Here is an 18,791-nt window from a genome sequence, read left to right on the forward strand (position 1 = left end):
AGGACCCTGGGGGTCACGACCTGAGCCAAAGGCTCAATCACTGAGATGCCCAGATACTGCTGAATGGATCTTTGACTCACCCAAAAAGAAGAGAATTCTCCAGGGCAGAGGTCTTTTAGTATATTCCCACTGAAAAATGAGAATACCATGACTTGAGAACTTTAGGCAGATCTATCCAGAAGAGGTGCATGACAGACAACTGAGTTTGAGAAAACTGCTGAGGATCAGAAGGGCCATGAAACTATCAGACATCATTTCATTTCTGCAACATCAGCTCCTTTGACTTCAGCAAAACTTCACTAAGTGATTTTCTGAGAATCAAAAGAGGTTGGAACTTTCTCCTCTAATCAGCTGGTGTTTATAGATTCTTCCTCTATCGACGGAGTCTGCATGCCCTTCTTCATGCCATATGCACTTTGGTACTCATTTGAGAGCAACCATTTAAGCTGCTTTGGAGTATTTTGAATAATCATTTGACAGAAGCAGCTTCTTGAGATTTAGGTGCCTGGGCCCCACTGCATTTTTGCTTTACCTGTGGTTTCAAATTTTCTTTTAAACAATAACAACAACTTGATCTTTGTTTTCAGGGAAGATCGTACATACAATACCAGTATTGGAGACGTAAAAATGGTGCTGCTGTGGTTAGAAGGGTCTAGAAGGGCCTGAAATTCCACCTGCCTGCACCACTCTTTTCCTCCCAAATTCATAACAGTTGAAAACCACTGACCTGTTGAATAAGGTTCAAAGTACTTGTTTAAGTGCGTACATATTTTTATGTAGGAAAACAAGGCAAGTTGGAGCTATTTAGATTAACAAAATGAACTGTAATGGGACTGAAGGCATATTTCCTACTATTCCCTTTGGAACCTTTCAATAAAGAAAGAACCCAAATCTCAACTCAAAGTCTCTTGGCCACCAGCCCAGGACTCTTTCCGGTTTGTCATATTATGTTTCCTTTCATCCATAAGAACATTCACGTGCGCCATCGAAGGGAAGTAGACATTGCTATTTCTGGGGGTTGTAAAATTGTTCTGTTTTGTGAAACTGCATGGAACTGATTTCTTCAGAATTCTTCTTTTGCTAAGTTCTAGTTCCATCATTCAAAGACTTCATTCATTCATTCATTTCTCCCTCCTTCTCTATTTATTCTTTCCTCCCATCCATCCATCCATCCATCCATCCATCCATCCATCCATTAATCCACCATCCATCCAACTCATTGTTATTGAACACTTGCCATGCTAGATGTTTAGAATATGATGATATACAAGACAGGGCTGCCATCACAGGGCTTACTTACATCCCTTGAAATCCAGTGTGGGATGATGCAGAAGCGATTCTATAAATGTTTCTGGAGCTATTAGTAGTATTGTAGGTGTGCTGTCCTCACTTCCTCCATCATAATCATATCACCAACATCAGTTTTTAGAAGTGGAATAAATCCCTTCTTAATTTTTATTCCAACAAAATCTCAGCAGAGATCTTGGTTTCTGTCCTTAGTCCGATATGATTCCATATTCTGATAGTGGTAATCTACATTCATGCTCACGTCCCAGCTGTGGAGACAACTAGGATAAATGTATAAAACTCAGGCCCTCAGACCTCAAAAACCTCAGAAATGGTAACTAGCAGCCTCTTTAGGTCCTTTCAAGTCACAAACCATGGTTCTATAAACCGCTAAAATGGGACAAGGAAATAACCCTTGGTAGGATTTTCTCCATCTTAATCCAGACACCCATGTATTTTATTTTTCCTGTCCCAGTTGAGATGCAAAAAACAAAACAACCCTTCCACCCCCTAAAAAGGAGACAGGACAAAGGACTGTATACATGTTTGTTTCGAGTTGTTTCTGAAAATTTGGGGTAAGTTGAAATTATTTAATCACGGTTAATTTCCTGTAGGGGGAAAGGGGAAATTTCCATCATAATTTGAAACAAGTGGCAGTTTGCCTCTGGCAGATTTAAATGAGAAAAGTGAATGCTGGGATGCCAAACACGCGCATGAATGCACATCTGTGCCCATCGTCTTAATCAGCCTCTTTGTTTGGTTCCTTTTTTCCTTGTTGCCGCTGTAAGAGCGACAGTGGCAGTGATGCCTGCCCACGTGATGCAGTGACATTTGCACAGAGCAAGACCCATGTGCTTCTCTTTTGGATTGCTGTGAAGCACCCCCGCCTCCTGTGAATGGCCCCATGGGAGAGGGCCTGAGGCTTAGAAGAAAAGTGATCCCCAGATCGAAACACAAGTTTCTTAAGTTTTACTACCTACGCACCTTGATACAGCTGCCTGTGACTCCCCCACTGTGCTGCTGTACTTCTCTCTCCTCTGTTCTCTTGCACTTCACCTCATCTCATATTCAATTTCAAGAAGGCCAAAATGAGATTCTGCAAAGCAAGTAAGTTTCCAGTAAACTGATAAAATATTGATACAGGCCAGGGATTGCTAAAATTGCCCAGGACGTGTATTTTGTTCCCCTCCGCCCCCAGCACAGTATTTAAAACATTATTATATTTTTAATTGAATACTTTCGGACATTGCGCTTGCTTTCTAGTCTGCCGTAGTCCCCACCGTTCCCTATTGTATCCCACACCCACCCTCCTTCATGTACTAGGTTACTAGCTGGCTTTTAGCATCAGTCTTGAATTCCAAAGGCTTTTCTAGCCTGCCTTCCTTAGGAATCTTCTGTGTACAATTTAGAATTCTAGAGTATTATAAAAGGCATTGCTACTCTGTAGATGTTTACAATCAAAGGGGAGGAGTTGTGAAAGCAAAAGGAAGATACAAAGACAGTATTCACTTACAGAAAGCATTTAAAGAAAATGAGAGTTACACTCATTGCTGAGAATGGTATAAGATGCCAACCAGTAAGGCTTACTGATTTGTAAAGGAGTCAGTAGATTTTGTGTGTAACCTTGCAAATTTTGCATGGGGCATTGATTTTTGGCTAATGAAGCTTTAGCTTGTTCCAAAGGGTTCTTGAAGCAGTAAGATGACTTGACCATGGTCCATTATATCTGTATCCTCAATTGTCAGTCTTCTTTTCAGTCCTCTCACTTCTTTCCATATTGTCCCCTTTACCATACTTTGTGTCCACAGGAAGGCTCTAGTTCTCATTAGTACTATGGGCATATCTGCCTCTGAGGTTCTCCGAACTATTAGTGCTGAAATTGGAACACTGTGATTGTTTCCTCTTTTAAGAAAATCTTGTTTTCCATTTCCCAGCAGATATATGGAGTGATCACTCCTTTCAGACGGATCCAGATTTGCCACCTGGCTGGAAGAGAATCAACGACATTGCGGGGACCTATTATTGGCACATACCGACAGGGACGACTCAGTGGGAACGCCCCGTCTCCATCCCAGCAGATCTTCACGGTTCTAGGAAAGGGTCCCTTAGTTCTGTAACGTCATCTCCCACCCCAGAGCACGAGGTAAAATGGAGTATCTTTTTAACAGCTTAGTAGAGTGGATGTTGCTTGTCATTTCTCTTTAGACTTGTTGCTTCTGCCCCAACAGGTCAGCAAGGTAAGTTTTTTGATTATCATGCATGCTGCATCGGAAACCTCAGAAATGCTTTCCTCTTAGTGTAAATAGTGTTAAAACCATCGTTCAGGGATGTTCTCATTTTTTCGTGGCTTTTGGTCTCTTGAAACAGCATTCTAGGTGCAGAAAGTAAGAGAGGCTGATTAATGAGAAGTGGTTAAGATTCCCTGGGGCTCACGGAACCAATACTTAACTCTGCAGGTGCCTTCGCATGGTGCTGCTCCATAAAATATTTACACATGGAAAAACATCTCTTGGCCAGACGTGTGATAATTACTGCATATCGTATTAGCCTTGGGTCCATTTGATTGCATGGAGGGGATGGCTGCAGGAATAACCCTTGAGAGCCCTTAAGTGCATAATTTCTTTTTTTTTTTTTTTAAAGGATCTGTTTATTTAGCAGAAGTGACATTATTTTAGACCTAAATAGCAGCATAAATTTCTGCTATCCCTGAGGAGGAAATGCGATGTTTAAACAAAGAATTGAGGCATGAAAAAAAATTACACTGTGGTATTTATTTATACAGAGATTCTTACAGCAAACCTTTGCGAATCCTGATAACAAAATACTCAAGAAAATGGCAGTTGGAAAAGGTCACAGTTAAGTGTTGGCTTTTTCCAGAAAAGTAGTTGGATCACTCACACACAGGCACGGCTGCCTGTCTGACCACAGTCTTTTGTTCTTTCAAGGACTCGTTTTTCTTTTACTTTGAGGACTTGGAGGGAATCTGAACTGCGTCTCTCACCTGCAGAGCTCCTCTGTGTATTTGCAACCATTATCACCCTTCCTGTCTTTGAAAGTATCTTGTTTCTTACATCTGTGGATATTTACTTGCTCTTCCCTGGGAGGCAGTAAGACCTACATTCCAGATACATTCCTCCTATTACATATTACAGGGCTTCAGCATCTCACCTACCCAGCTGGGGCCTTGGATTCTCCGTCTTTCAGGTGATGGGTTGGGGTGAGCTGTTCCCTCAGACAGGAGCCTTGGTTTGTTGGCCCTTGAGCCTCCTGGTCCAGCACCTGCTTTAGTACTGCTGAACCACGGAGAATTTTGTTGCTTATCACTGGGCAACTCTGATAACTTTTTATTGAAGTATAAGGTTCCTATTCACGGAACACATTCCATTCACTTACTCATCTTGTGAGGTGTGCTGGGAACTAAAGATGAACGTCAAGGAGCTTAGCATGAGGTAGAGCCCTCCTCCCATCCCAGCTGATTGCATCTTGGCATTTCTCCCTGGACCACCGAGTGGCCCCCTCAGAAGCTGAGCCAGCCAGGACACAGCCTCTACTCTCCACTAGGAGCAGATACCCTCTCCCTTTCTTACCTATACGCCTTTTCTCTTGACGTTGTTAGACTCTCTTTTTCCATTCCAGAGGTTCATTCCCCGCTCACAATCCTTTAACCATCTGCACCACATCAGAGTGCCTAATGATGAGGGAATGCTACGATGGGAAGGGTCAGCTGACACCAGTGTCTGTACATGACAGACAGGGCAGCTGAGGTGCAGGGAGGTGGGTGATCAGTGGCACCACAGGCTCCAGAACTCAGAGATCCTGAGTGCTCCTGAATCCTAGGCCAGGGCTTTTCTCACTCTGCTCATCTGGCTCTGAGATTCCAGCCTAATGTGCTTTCTCATTTTCCCAGAAGTTAGATTAAACTCACTTTGAGACGATAGTTTTGTCCAGTGAACCTCTTGTCCTCTGTATGTAGAAGAAATTAAATTCTCCTGAAAGCCTGCCTCCTGAGGCCAAGGTGTGGGTGTGGTAAAGTCCAAGGAGGGCAGCCCAAAGTTTATTGGTTGCAGATTTTTATTTCTCCAATGGATATGGCAGGTGTTTGTTTCCACGTTTTCTGCAGAAAATCTTGGGAAGAATGCATGCCAGGTAGGAGGCTGCCCTGGGGAAGAGGGTCAGGGAGCAGAGTCCACCTCTACTCCCCCAGCCTCCTGCTAAAGTCCATGCGGGCCTATTCTTCCTTTTCTCCGCACCCGCTTCCCACTCCCATCCTGGTTACCTCTCAGGGCCCCTTCCCAGGCTCAGATTATGTCCCATGGCCCTCGCCTCCTGCTTCCTCTCCTAGAATTCAGTGTTTCCCTAATGATCCACAGTCCTCAGGGTCCCTGCCTCTATTCATGATTTATTTTGGCTTTCAGCGTATTTTCATAAAGGTCATTACATTTGTTCCCTTCAAGACTGAGAAGACACCTAATCTGGTCCTTGCATAAGAGAAGAGTTAACAGAAGCTCAGTGGGTTCAGTAAGCATGCAGCTGGCGTAGGATGGGCATGTGTCCAGTTCTCAGACTCTGGATCCTCTGCTCTGCCCCCAGTACTATGTGAATCTCTACCTTGATGTCGGTCTCATTCCTTACTTCTGCTGTTAACCATGCCATCGTGTTGACCCTTAACCCTCCAGGGAACTTTGTTAACAGATACGCCATTTTAAGTTTCAGAGAGAGCACCACTCGTATCCAGCACTTTAATAAGACCAGTGGAATAGATGTTCTTCAGCTCAGCCTTTTGATTGTTCACTTCATACACATTATCCCCCTGTCCATAAGGCCATTATGTCAATGAACCAAGCACATTTAAAGGCAGTAAATTAAAATCATAGAAGCAAATGTATGAACCGGTAGAGAGAAGAGGAGGGGGAGCTGGGGAGAGACCCAGACTCCCATATACCCAGAATATGCAGACGCTGACATGGATATTAAACCAGAAGCACCGAGGGTAATGGAGCATTTATGGTGCCAAGGTCATGCCTTCTCTCATTACTCCTAATAAAACCTTATGTGTCTGGTACTGTCATTGTCATTCCCTTTTTACATTTGACAATTCTAAGACAGAGACGTGAAGCTTGCCCGAGGTCACATGCTTATTAGTGGTGGAGCCAAGCTTGAATGAAGGTCTGCTGACCCCCACCCTACTGCAGGCCTCACAGTACTGCCTATCAGGGGGCTTGGTGGGTCTCACATCTCTGCATCAGGCTGGATCATATGCAGAGCCTTCTAGAAAATGACTTCTCTTGATAACAGTGTCTCAGGTGCTAATGACAGCGGAAGAGAAATGATTATTTCTCTGACACCATTTCTTTGATCCCTAAATAGAATCTATTTCAACTAATTTGGAACCAGGAGAGAAAGCAAAATGTTAAGGACGAGAAGAAACTTAGAAATGCATATTTTATTCAGCTTTTCCCTGAGCTCATTTAGGGGGGGAAAAGAAAATCAAGTAAGTGCCAAATCTGTTGACTCTGCTTCACAAAAGTTTAGGACTGAAAGCTTCCTTACAGTTTGAAAATTTTACATTTCACATTCCAGAGATCACTGGGGAAGTGCTAAGCGCAGTGGATAATGTTTCCTCTGTGTATGCCAGCAATATTTTCTAAAGTTTATAAACGGGCCAGGAAGCATTTGCTATTGAAATTTGGCCCAGAATGATCTCTGCCTCGCCCCTTCCCCCACCAATCCATTGATTTGTTCCAAATCACTTGGATGTCAAATTCTTTTTTTTTCTTTTTTTTTTTTTTAATTTTTATTTATTTATGATAGTCACGTAGAGAGAGAGAGAGAGAGAGAGAGGCAGAGACATAAGCAGAGGGAGAAGCAGGCTCCATGCACCGGGAGCCTGACATGGGATTCGATCCCGGGTCTCCAGGATCGCGCCCTGGGCCAAAGGCAGGCACCAAACCGCTGCGCCACCCAGGGATCCCTGGATGTCAAATTCTAGAGAGAAGAGGGCGCCTCACAGAATATTCTATGAATCACTGTTGGCCTATAGGCAACTCTTGCCTTATAATGTGTCCTACTGAAGGTATCTCCTGGCTCCTTAAGGAGAGGAGTGTGGAGGAGAAAGTGGGTCTGCAGCAGGGGAGGTGGAATTGTTTCTCAGAACGTTGATCATAATTTTCTTGATCATAATTTGCTCTGTTCTTGCTGCATTACTCCTGGGTTCTGTCAGGGGCCTGAGCCACTAACTCCCTAGGAGGGGAAAATCTATGTATTACATTAGAACCTGTGGAATTCCATATATACTTAGAAATAAAATGACAACACAGAAGAGCTATTCTTTCATCTTTTTTTTTTTTTAAGATTTTATTTATTTATTCATGAGAGACACAGAGAGAGAGACAGAGACACAGGCAGAGGGAGAAGCAGGCTCCATGCAGGGAGCCCAACATGGGACTCGATCCTGGGACTCCAGGATCACGCCCTATAGGCTGAAGACAGGCGCTAAACCGCTGAGCCACCCAGGGATCCCCTTCTTTCATCTTTTTACTGAACTTCTTGACCCAATCAAGTAATCATGAGCAGCGAGAACTTTCAAGAAGGGCCTAGTGAATGGTATGGTTGTATTTCTTAGCCTGTGGGCCAAGGACGGCAGCCAAGGTGACTGCTGACCCTTATAGAATATCTTGATTCCTTGGTCCTACCCAAGGCCACTGAGCTAGACTCTCCAGGGGTGGGACCTGGAAATCTGCCTTTATCATATGCTTTCCAGGTGATTCTGTGCTGAGTAAGTACAAGAGCGGGTGGGCCTTCTAATGAATCTAGTCTCCCTGCCTTTGTTTAGGTCACTTCCTTTTTGGACTCTTCCTAGCTTCCCCTGGGACTTACTGCTCCCATCCCTCCCCTTTGAAAGGCCCTTACTCCAGAGTGTCCTTTTTTTTTTTTTTAAGATTGTATTTATTTATTCATGAGAGACACAGAAAGAGAGGCAGAGACATAGAGGGAGAAGCAGGTTCCATGCAGGGAGCCCGATGTGGGACTCGATCCCTGGACCCAGGATCAAGCCCTGAGCTGAAGGCAGATGCTCAACTGCTGAGCCACCCAGGCATCCCTTCTAGTAGTATTACTTGGAGCATATTAGTCTCCCTCCTTGGCAGCGGGGGAGAGTCAGGACCTGTCCCCTCATCTTACATCCCCAGCACCTGTCACAGTGTCTGGTTCATGGTGAAGTTCATGAAATGTTTGCTGAGTGAAGGAATAAGCCAGTTTCATAGCTGAGTGAGTTCTTGGTTGACTTGCTGTAGCAGCAACACAGGCACTAGAGCCCTGGGCCTCCTGACCTTCCCCTGGCTCACAAAGATGAATTTAATTGCACAGCTATTTGTTGGTCTGTTTACTAGTTTGATTCCTCTTCTTTTTTCTTTTTCTTTTTCTTTCTCCTTCCTTCCTTCTTCTTCTCTGGGTTATGTTTGCATTATAAACCATAACTCTCTTCTTCTGACAAGTGTTGCATCCAACAAAACACAGAAAGCATTTTACAAAGAAGTTAAAAATGTGCACACATCTAGGGATTCAATGCTCATTAATATCACCTGGCCTGTCCCTTAGAGTGCCAAGATATCGAGTGCTCTGCCATTTATCATCAAGGCCACACGTACCAAGGTTCAAGTCCTGACAGAAGAGGATTAAGAAGCATAATTCATAACACTTTGTAGGCCATAGGTCCCCCAATTTTTTATTCTTACAAATGGCTTTATTTTTTTTCTTTCCACTGTGGAAGGAGAGAGCATAAGATATGGGAACTGCCATTTCTTGGGCACCTTCGGACAGCAGTCCTTAAGATAAAGGATAATGCTCTTGATCTGTTTGTCCACACTCTGATGGTGAGGTCTTCTCAGCCCTGTTTCGTAGACAAGGAACTGAGGTCACAGAGCAGATGAGAGCAGAGGCAAGATTTCAACCTGGGCTTTTGCAGCAGACCTTCTGAAGGGCACATGAAGGTGATGATTGTAGCTTTCATCAGAGTCGCTAGGGAATATTCTTTTGCTTTCCTCTTTGCCTGGTTCTCAGCAGGTTCACCTTCCAGGCTTGCTCTCCAGGTTACATTTTGATATCACTTCTTAGAAACTTCCCCATCCCTTCAGACCCCATCCTCAATAACATGCTGTTGACACTGTCAATTCCAGTGTTAGCTTTTTTCCAGCAGGATGATGTATCATTTTTGTATGATTTGTAGCATTACTTTCTAAGATCCCAGAAGAGATATGAGGAAGAAGAAAACCCTCAGTAGTCAAGGTTAGACGATTAGATGCCCCTTAGTGGGAACCCTCACATGGATTCTGCTGTGTGATCATGAGGGGCACTATGCTGAAAGGTCATGAAGGGTCATAATAAGCACCATGTTCTAGGGGTGGGTCAGTCCCCAGGGATACTACCGGCACTGAGGAGCTAAGGCTCCAAGGCTCTCCCAGAACTCAGTGTCATCACTTTGATTAGGTGAAGGTGTGCTTCACCTGGTCAAGATCAAGAAAAGCACCAGGACAATATGTCCCCATCTATAACTCTGGCACCAGAACATTCTTCCACGGTGCAAAGATTGAGCTGCATTGCCTGAAATATGATCAGTTGGGAGGTCATTGCTCATGGGAAATGGTCTCTGTTCTTTCACCAGCCTTTCCCCGTCTGTCAGTCTTTGTCCTTGAGACCTAGAGCCCACCTGCCTTTCCCTCTCTCACTGTCTTTTTCTTTGTCTCACCTCTTCTTTCATCTCTCACTCCTGCCATGCAGACTGCAGATTTTCTATAGAACCAAATAATCTCTTTGGGTTGGTTTTTTTTTTTTTTTTTAATGATTAGCTAAAATGTATTCTCTCTTAAAAAACAAAACAAAACAAAACAAAACAGGTGAATAGAATATGTGGTTTTTAAAACTCAAGATGGATTGTTTTTGTCTTTTGTTGCCCTTCATTTTTAAAAAAGAAAACTTATGATCATTTATGTAGGAGAGGGAATTTCTAAAAATGAGTGCTTTTAAGAGGAGAGTAAAGAGTCTTTTGTTCTAGTCATAACTTCTGTTATGTTAGGCCTTACTTGAGTTTTGTACTAAAGGGTTCCTTTGAGAATCCCCGTGTTATTTTAGCTTTTGAAGAATTGCTGTATATGACCTTTGTTTATTTAAATCTGTAAGAGGTGATTGTTGGAAGTTTGCCAGCTGACTCACATCTCTGTAGCATAAGAGCTGGATTCATACAGTTTTAGAATTATAATCAACTTTTACATTATAGAGACCCAACATCCAAAAAGTAAATACATTAAAAAAATTTGCTTAAACCATGCACACAGAGAACGACTTTAGTTAAATGCTAAAGACTTTTCTGAATACTTGCTTTTTGAAAAAATACTTTCTAGTCCCCAAACAGTGCCTGTTGAAGATAATTTGATTTCAGATTCCTTTTGTCAGACACACTTTCTTTTTTTAAATTTCTCTACAAGAACATAATTACCTGGAGTCTTACTAATTCACCATCTGATATCCTTTTGTCAACATTCAACTTAAATGAAAAAACACATATTGCTCACATGTAAACAGTGATGATGATTTGGGTCAAGTAGGCTTATTTTCCCTTGGGGGAAAAACAAAAACAAACTCTAGCTTAAAATTCTTGGGATTTCAGGTCCTATGAGTTACACTTACAGTGGTGACTCTAAACCTTGCTTGGTCAGCCCCTCTGAAAATATGAGATAAGTGAGGGATCTTTACCCCAGGAAAACGTGCATGCACAGAACCCCACCGTGATTTCAGGGGGCTCACGGATATCCTCAGCTAACAAGTAGACCCTCCTATGTTATTAATTTTCTCTTCAGTGAAAACTGAGCACTGCTCTGGGGGCTGGGGTAGGATAAAGACAGAGGTCTGGGCAGCATTCCTCCCCCCGCCCCCCTCAATAAAAGATTCTTTTTTTAAAAAGTAGGTATACTGGTGTGAGTTCTACTTTTTTTTCCAAAAACTGCAGTTCGGGTGCTTAGTCCAAAAGGGAAAGCAGCAGTGACACCAGCTGTGCAGTGGTGACGATAAATCTATATTTGCAGTGACTCCACGCTCATCGAGTCCTGCTGAGTTAAATGGACGTATCTCTCAACACACGGCACATTTGAACTTAGCTGCCTCTGCCTCTAGTGGGTTTAAAATTATACTAATGTCATGAGCAGAAATCATGGGTCACTATTCCCTTCTCATTTTCAAAACACTGTAGTTGAAAGTGACTTGAGTGAAAAGTCTCCATTGTTGATTTATTATCCAAGAAAAGCAATTATTCACCTGACAGATCCGTGGAACACGTTCACAAGGATGTCCCTGGGTTTTGTTCGCTTCATTTATTTCCCCCAAATGTTAGATAAAAAATATTTGAATATTCACTCAATATGGTAGAAAGGAAGAAAAACCAACAGCACTGCCTGTTGTCTGAGGGCAATGGAAGGGCTGTTTCGATTCAAAGATCTACTCTGAGCATTCTCCCAGCAAGGCAGGGCTTCGAGCTTTGTTCTGTGATCATGTTTACAAAATCATTTCGTGATCAAATACTAATTTGTGAAGAAGCTGGTGTGGCAAGGAAGCGGAGCTTTTTATGAATTTGAAGAACTTACATTAGATTGTGTAGAGCTGGTTTTTGATTAGGTCAGATGTTGAGATCAAGGCTGCGCTCCTGACCATCCCTCCTTCCCTTTCGTTGTCCTTTTTTCTTTTACATGAAAATAATTTGGGCCCCAGGTCTTTATGCCTTGGGCCATGGACCTTCCCAGTTTTCAAATCTGCACAGTGACAGGGACCATCCCTAATTCCAGCCCCATCTCTGAAGAGAGTTCTATTTAGTTAGCGGGAGAGAAAAAAATTCCTGTGGAATTAGGTATGCTAGGCACTGGATCCTTGAAAGCATATTGTGTGCTTTGAAGGCCACGTTTAGAAGATCTAACGCTGACCACTAATGGTGGTCAGTCATTTCCATGGTAAGTAAGTCGAGCACCGTCTCTCTCCCCCATCCAAGGCTTCAGGTGATAATCTAGATCTAGAACCAGCTAACAAGCTGCTGGTAGAGTGAATTTGTTCCGTAACCTGTCCTGTGAATATCAATGCTAACAACGGTGTCTTGTGTTTTTTTTTTTTTTCCTTTTTTTTTCCTTTCCTTTTTTTTTTTTTTAAATCAATGTGCTTTTTTCCTATGTGAATAATTATATGTCTAGAAACAGCCATGGAGTGATTTTGCTGTTCTGAATGGGGGAAAGATTAATAGTGACATTTGGAAGGCAAGTATATTGTCAGATTCCAGATCATTTAATATTTTGTCCTTTCTGCATGGCTGTGGCTGTATCTTTTTCTTCTTCATGAATATCATCCATTCTGCAGGGACGCAGTGATGGGGCTTTTTGCTAGGGATGTCCAGCTCACACACATGTTGCCTTTTTTTTTTTTTTTTTTTTTTGATGTGTCCTGTTGTGAATGATTTCAAGCTGATTGCCCCGGGTTCCCTGTTGTCTTGTAAGAACTGGGGCTTGCACCGAGCCAGCATCCAGCAGTCCTTGCATGCCCTTTTCTGCCTAAGCTCACATACACTCTCTGCCTCATGCCGGGAGGACTTTTCTCCCCCTTGATATTTGAGGCCACATCACGGGGCCTCCCCCTTTCTCCATTAACAGGGATCTGTTTTCCTCTAGGACTTGCATGCAGCCACAGTCAACCCGGACCCCAGTTTAAAAGAGTTTGAAGGAGCAACACTCCGCTATGCGTCTTTGAAACTCAGGTAGGGCATTGGGAAGGCCTGCCATAATGTGTGGCTTCTCATGGCTAGAGTTTATAATAGAATTCTAAGTCCAATTTTCTGTTTTTCTTTCTAGAAATGCCCCACATGCTGATGATGATGATTCTTGCAGTATCAATAGTGACCCAGAAGCCAAGGTTTGTGAGAAATGTGCTTTCAGTGGTCAAAGTAATGACTTTGGAAATGGCTTGGTTTTTATAAATTATTAACCCAGAGCTACTTACTAAGTGATTATTCCTCGATCCTCTCTCTTTCCTAATCTCCTCAATACTTAAAATAAATCCCTAGGCCAAGGTAGGTTTGGGAGGATTTCCATAATCATCTAGACCGTGCCTATATCTCACTACATCAGTTCTGTGCAGTGTAATAAGTTAAAATTATTGTTCGAACGAGTGGGCTCCAGAGGCCTTTAAAGATACACCAGGCTCTGCCTTGCAGAGCAATGGGAGGGGCAATCGGCAGGTGCTGCAAGACCCCTCACGCCCACCTGGTCTAGGACAGCCTCACACTTGCACTGTGTCTTTCATAAACACAGGCCTGATTGACAATAGGAAAACAAGAGTGAGCTTTTGCTTCTGGACTTTTGGTGGGATGCCAGCAAGGCCAGCACGGGCATGTGGCCAGTGTAGTTGCACAGGGTCCCATGCCTGGGGTTTAATGCTGGGTGATCACCATCTTGAAATTCTTAATAATTTTATGTCTGGAGTTGTGTTTTTGCAAGTGAAGTCCAATGGGGCGATGGAGCATGCAGCGGGGAGTTGGAGCCTCTCCTTATGAATAGTCCTGCTACCTCCCAACCTCCCTGCCTCCTTGAGAGGTTCTCAACTGTTTGTTTCCCTTATTCTTGGCACCTCAGGCCCTGCCAAACATCCTCATCTGGGCATCCGTCCAGCAATGACTACTGCCTTCCACCCCAGTAGGAGCCTTACTGTGAGCTTGGAGAGAGCTGGCTTTGGGCACACATGCTTCCATGGCATCTCAAGGAAGGGCAAAGTAGTGGCCACCCCAGCCAAGACTGACAGCTTAACAGTGTGTTCAGTGGGGGTGAGGCCCTGCCCACTCCCAATCCGGGTACCCAGTGTGTCCTGGCACAGATGTTGCAGTACACTTGAGGATCACCTATCTGCTGCGCATCGGGGTAGGGGAGATGGGTCCACAGAAAAGGGGAGGATTCCTGACTCAGTTTCCCCATTCCTGACCAGGGCACAGGAGCATCAGTCCAGCAGCAGGTGGGATGGGAAACCCAGGAGGTGTTGGTCCATGCAGGGTGGGCAGGGCCCTGGGCCATTTGTAAGGGTCTACACTTACCCTGCAGATGACCTGTGCCCAAGAGAGCGACTTTAAATACCTAGTAAAACACACCATAGTGATTGAAGAGAGAGAATGTCGAAGAAAAGCAACAATTTTGTTTCAACACTTTTTACGGCATTTTACCCCTGCCTTTTGAACAGGGGCTCTGCATTTTCATTCTGCATATTACATTTCCACTTGCAAATTATGTAGCTGGTCCTAGATATTTTTTCTCACTCCCAAAGCAGATTTGTGTCTATGAATAAAATAGCAAATAAGCTCCCTTAGTAGTAGTTAAGTGAGAAACACCATGCCGTTTCAAAACCTTGACTCCTTGAAACTGCCATACTGCTGTCTGTGCTGGGCGAATCATCTGCTTGCCTTTGAACACCTCCTCCCTCCTTCCAGGGCTCCTAGTCCGCTCCGCTACATTCTAAGCGCAGCCTCATAGCACGAAGGTGTTCTAGAGCCAGTGGCATTCTGAACAAGTCCTTGGGCCGCTGCTAACATGCTGGCCTTTAAAGATAAATTTTATGGCAGGGAGCGGATGTAGTAAAACAGGAAGGTGGGCTGGGAGTCATTTGCTTTGCTACCAGCTGTTTTACAAGGGTTCTCCCCGAAGGCTGGAGGAGGCGAGGAGGCGGGGTGGGTGGCAGTCTCTTCCTCCTTCCTGAAGCGCCAGCTGTGATGGGAAGTTTTGGTGCTCAGGGAGGATGGTGTGCTGGGAGGGATGGTGCACTTGGTGCATTGGGAGGGATGGTGCACTTGGCGTGCTGGGAGGGATGGTGCACTTGGTGCACTGAGTGGGATGGTGCACTTGGTGCGCTGGGAGGGATGGGGCACTTGGTGCACTGGGCGGGATGGTGCACTTGGCATGCTCGGAGGGATGGTGCACTTGGCGCACTGGGAAGGATGGTGCACTTGGTGCTCTGGGAGGGATGGTGCACTTGGTGTGCTAGGATGGATGGTGCACTTGGCGCACTGGGAGGGATGGTGTGCTGGGAGGGATGGCAAAACTGACGAGTGGGCAGGGCTGGTGAGTTGCTGGGGGAGAGGAGATTGTTACCAGGACAGAAGGCCTGGTTGAAGTATTACCCAAGTTGTGCTTTCTCTTTTTACCTCCCAGTGGCACCGTTCACTGAATTCTTTATCTGCCCCTTGCTGGTACCCACGTGTCTATTCCAACACCTATTATGAATTTGTTCATATTAATGAGGACATTTGGTTTTGCCATTAGTTACTGAAGCTGTACTGAGTTCTAAATGAGAAAGTGCATGTATGGGATTATTTATTTTATATCCTACCTTGTTTTATATAAGACCTTAGAAAACTTATAAGAACAAATGCTTTTTTTTCTTTTAAGGCACAGAAAATGTAAAGGAATAATCAGTACATCTGTCTGTGCTGGGGCAATAGACAAGGGTCAGAAAAGATCAGACTAGGGAAAAGGAAAAATACATAGTTTTTCAAATCATACGACTCCACACAGTTATGGAAATTGACCTGCAGGTTCATTTTTTTGTGCCTCTTGGTGATTATTTTCACTGAGGTTTCTTAGGGTAAATGGCACAAATCCCTAGGACAATGGAGAATCCCGAGATGTTTGCACACTATATGTGCTTTTTTTTTTTTTTTTACTATATGTGCTTCTAATTAATCCCACCCACCCTGGATTCTGCAGGTCCCCCTGCTGTAGAGAGTCACTGTCATTGTTGAAGACCCCCAGCGTAGTGGGAGGGCAGAGCGTTTTAGAACCCTCTGTTACATGTATCACACTGTACATGAGGCAAAAACCTCCCAGTTCCTTATGGTGTGTAAGAGTGTTTCTAGTGCTTCTTTATAAAGTAACAGTAATAATGTTTGTTGAGTGTTCACTTTTTTCCAGGCATTGTCCTTAAGACTTTATCTCTCCTGGCAATTATCGTCACAAAAATTCAGTGGCCTGAGTATCATTATCTCTATATTGCAGATGAGGAAACTGAATCACAGAGGGTTAAACAGCTAGTAAGTAAATAGCTTCAGGATCTGAATCCAGGCCACGTGGCTACAGAGCCCACACTCACGAGACTTTAAGAAAAGAAAATTCTTCATACATTTGCGTATTTGAAAGTTGCTAAGAGAATATATCTTAAAACTCCTATCACAAGAAAAAATGTTTTGTAGCTATATGATGATGAATATTAACTAGACTTATTTTGGTGTTCATTTTGCAATGTATGCAAATACTGAATCATTGTGTTGTATACCTGAAACAAAGATAATGTTATATGTCAGTTATACCTCAATCAAAAAAAAAAAAAAAAAAAAACCTCACCTGGAGCTTTATTTAGGGGCAACCACCAAATTATGTGTCCTCAGTAATATTCCAACTATACATAGATATATGGAAATTTGGGTTTTGTCAGTCGGTGTTTTATAGCATGACTCGTTGGAAGCAAAGGACAAACACCCAGGCAAAACTCATTTCAAGTGAACTAGTGGAAGATTATGACAGTGTGGACTAGCTTGTGGGTCTGATTTGAGGCAGTGATGAACTGGACTCCAGAAGTGGAAGGGATGGGCTGCAGGATTTTTCCATCCCTTTGTAGCATGGTTTCAACAAGGCTTATGGTCAAGGTTGGTCCTAAAACAGGAGGAAGCCAAGGGGGCTGGAGTGGAGATAGGCTGCATCGCTGGTGATTGGCAAATCTACACACTTTAATTCACCATGGACCCAGTGGGGTTGACCTTCCTTTGAGGAAATTGAGGAGTCTGGCTGTGTGTTTCCCCTCTGGATGCATGGTCCCGCTACCTGCTAATGGAAATTCCAGGCATAGGATGCCTTGCAGGGAAGACCAAGCTGTTCTGTCAGATTTACAACTATTTTAAAATCCAGCAGCCCTAAATGAAATTATTCTTTACCAATTTTGAAGAAGCCGATGAGTTTTGAACTAACTTCAGTGTGCAGTCACTTTGGAGGAGTCCTCCGCACAACACAAGTGTGTGCTGTGCTTTGCCATCTGTCCCCTTAATGCCTGTTTGATGTCACTGAGGGCACCTAAGAAGGAAGAAGTGGCAAAGACCTGGATTTTTGAGATGTTCAAGTCCTTTGTGGAAGTCAGTTACTTCTTTAGATAACCCTTCACATTCCTTCAGTCTGCCAACAGCTAGAAAACTGAAGTCCCCCCAGATAAGCAGAAACTATCCTCTCTTTAGGGAAAAAAATTAATTTCATGTGCCATGGAATTATAAATATAGCCCCTAAGGACTGATTACTAAAAAGTTATTATAGAAAATGTCTTCCTTCCTGAGTGAAGCGTACATGCTAAAACAACTAAAATCATTTTTAGGGTATCAGGATGTGGTACTTCCCAACCCTCTCCAGCCACTGAGTCTGGGCACCTTGATAATCATTTGTTCAAGGAAACCTCTAAATAGCAGTGACAACATAAAATGACCACACCACCCCCACCCCACACGCACACAAGGACCTCCCTAACCCTCTCACCAAAGAGCAAAGTATTTTTAAAACTTTGAAAATGTTTTTCAAGCCTACCTAAATTTTTGTGCAATAATTTCTTTTGTAGTTGAGAGTAATGTGTGTTTGTATATAATTCTGAGGTCTTCATTTTTTTGTTTTAAAATGATTCTAGATTTACAGGGGATCCCTGGGTGGCTCAGTGGTTTAGCGCCTGCCTTTGGCCCAGGGGGTGCGATCCTGGAGTCCGGGGATCGCGTCCCACATCGGGCTCCCTGCATGGAGCCTGCTTCTCCCTCCTCCTGTGTCTCTGCCTCTCTCTCTCTCTCTCTCTCTCTCTTTCTCTCTATCAAATAAATAAATAAATAAATAAATAAATAAATAAATAAATCTTTGAGAAAATAAAAAATAAAATAAAATGATTCTAGGTTTACAGAAAGTCAGAGATTGAGTTCCCATATACCCTTCACCTAGTTTTCCCAAATAACATCTTCATAATCTTAGTATAATAATCAAAGTTAATAAATAAATACTGGTACCACATTATTAACTATAGACCCTATTCAGTTTCTCAATTTTTTTCCACTAGTGTCCTTTTTTTGTTCCAGGACCCAATCTAGGATACTATGTCATGAGCTCTTTAAAAATCATTTCAGGGGTGCTGGATAGCTCAGTCAGTTGGGTGTCTGACCCTTGATTTCAGCTCAAGTCATGATCTCAGGGTCTTGGGATCATGTGCCACATTGGGCTCTTCGTTCAGAAAGGAATCTGTCCCTTTTCCTCTGGTCTCCCCCAATTCGTACTTCTGTGCACACACACTCTCTCTCGCAAACAAATAAATAAAATCTTTAAAAAATTATTTCATATATTCCTTTCTACAGTTATCAGATGTGTCACTCTTAACTCCATTAATATAATGCTACTTTAATTAATAGCACCGTAATCCACCTAGGCACC

General features: G+C 43.4%; 1 protein-coding gene across 16 annotated transcripts in view; it reads left to right on the plus strand.

The window, feature by feature from the left end:
* APBB2 (amyloid beta precursor protein binding family B member 2) overlaps positions 1-18,791 on the plus strand; it is a 375,292-nt gene that overhangs the window by 249,648 nt on the left and 106,853 nt on the right. For 10 of the 16 annotated variants that reach the window (XM_072806715.1, XM_072806682.1, XM_072806648.1 and 7 more), the window contains 4 exons: positions 3,222-3,430; positions 12,513-12,575; positions 12,984-13,069; positions 13,164-13,224. In XM_072806715.1, the coding sequence (XP_072662816.1) occupies positions 3,222-3,430; positions 12,513-12,575; positions 12,984-13,069; positions 13,164-13,224 (419 nt within the window). The remainder of the gene's footprint in view (positions 1-3,221; positions 3,431-12,512; positions 12,576-12,983; positions 13,070-13,163; positions 13,225-18,791) is intronic. The other 6 variants (XM_072806734.1, XM_072806661.1, XM_072806752.1 and 3 more) reach the window with 3 other exon arrangements.

This window comes from Canis lupus, chromosome 2 (assembly GCF_048164855.1).
Source record: "Canis lupus baileyi chromosome 2, mCanLup2.hap1, whole genome shotgun sequence".
Lineage (NCBI taxonomy): Eukaryota > Metazoa > Chordata > Mammalia > Carnivora > Canidae > Canis > Canis lupus.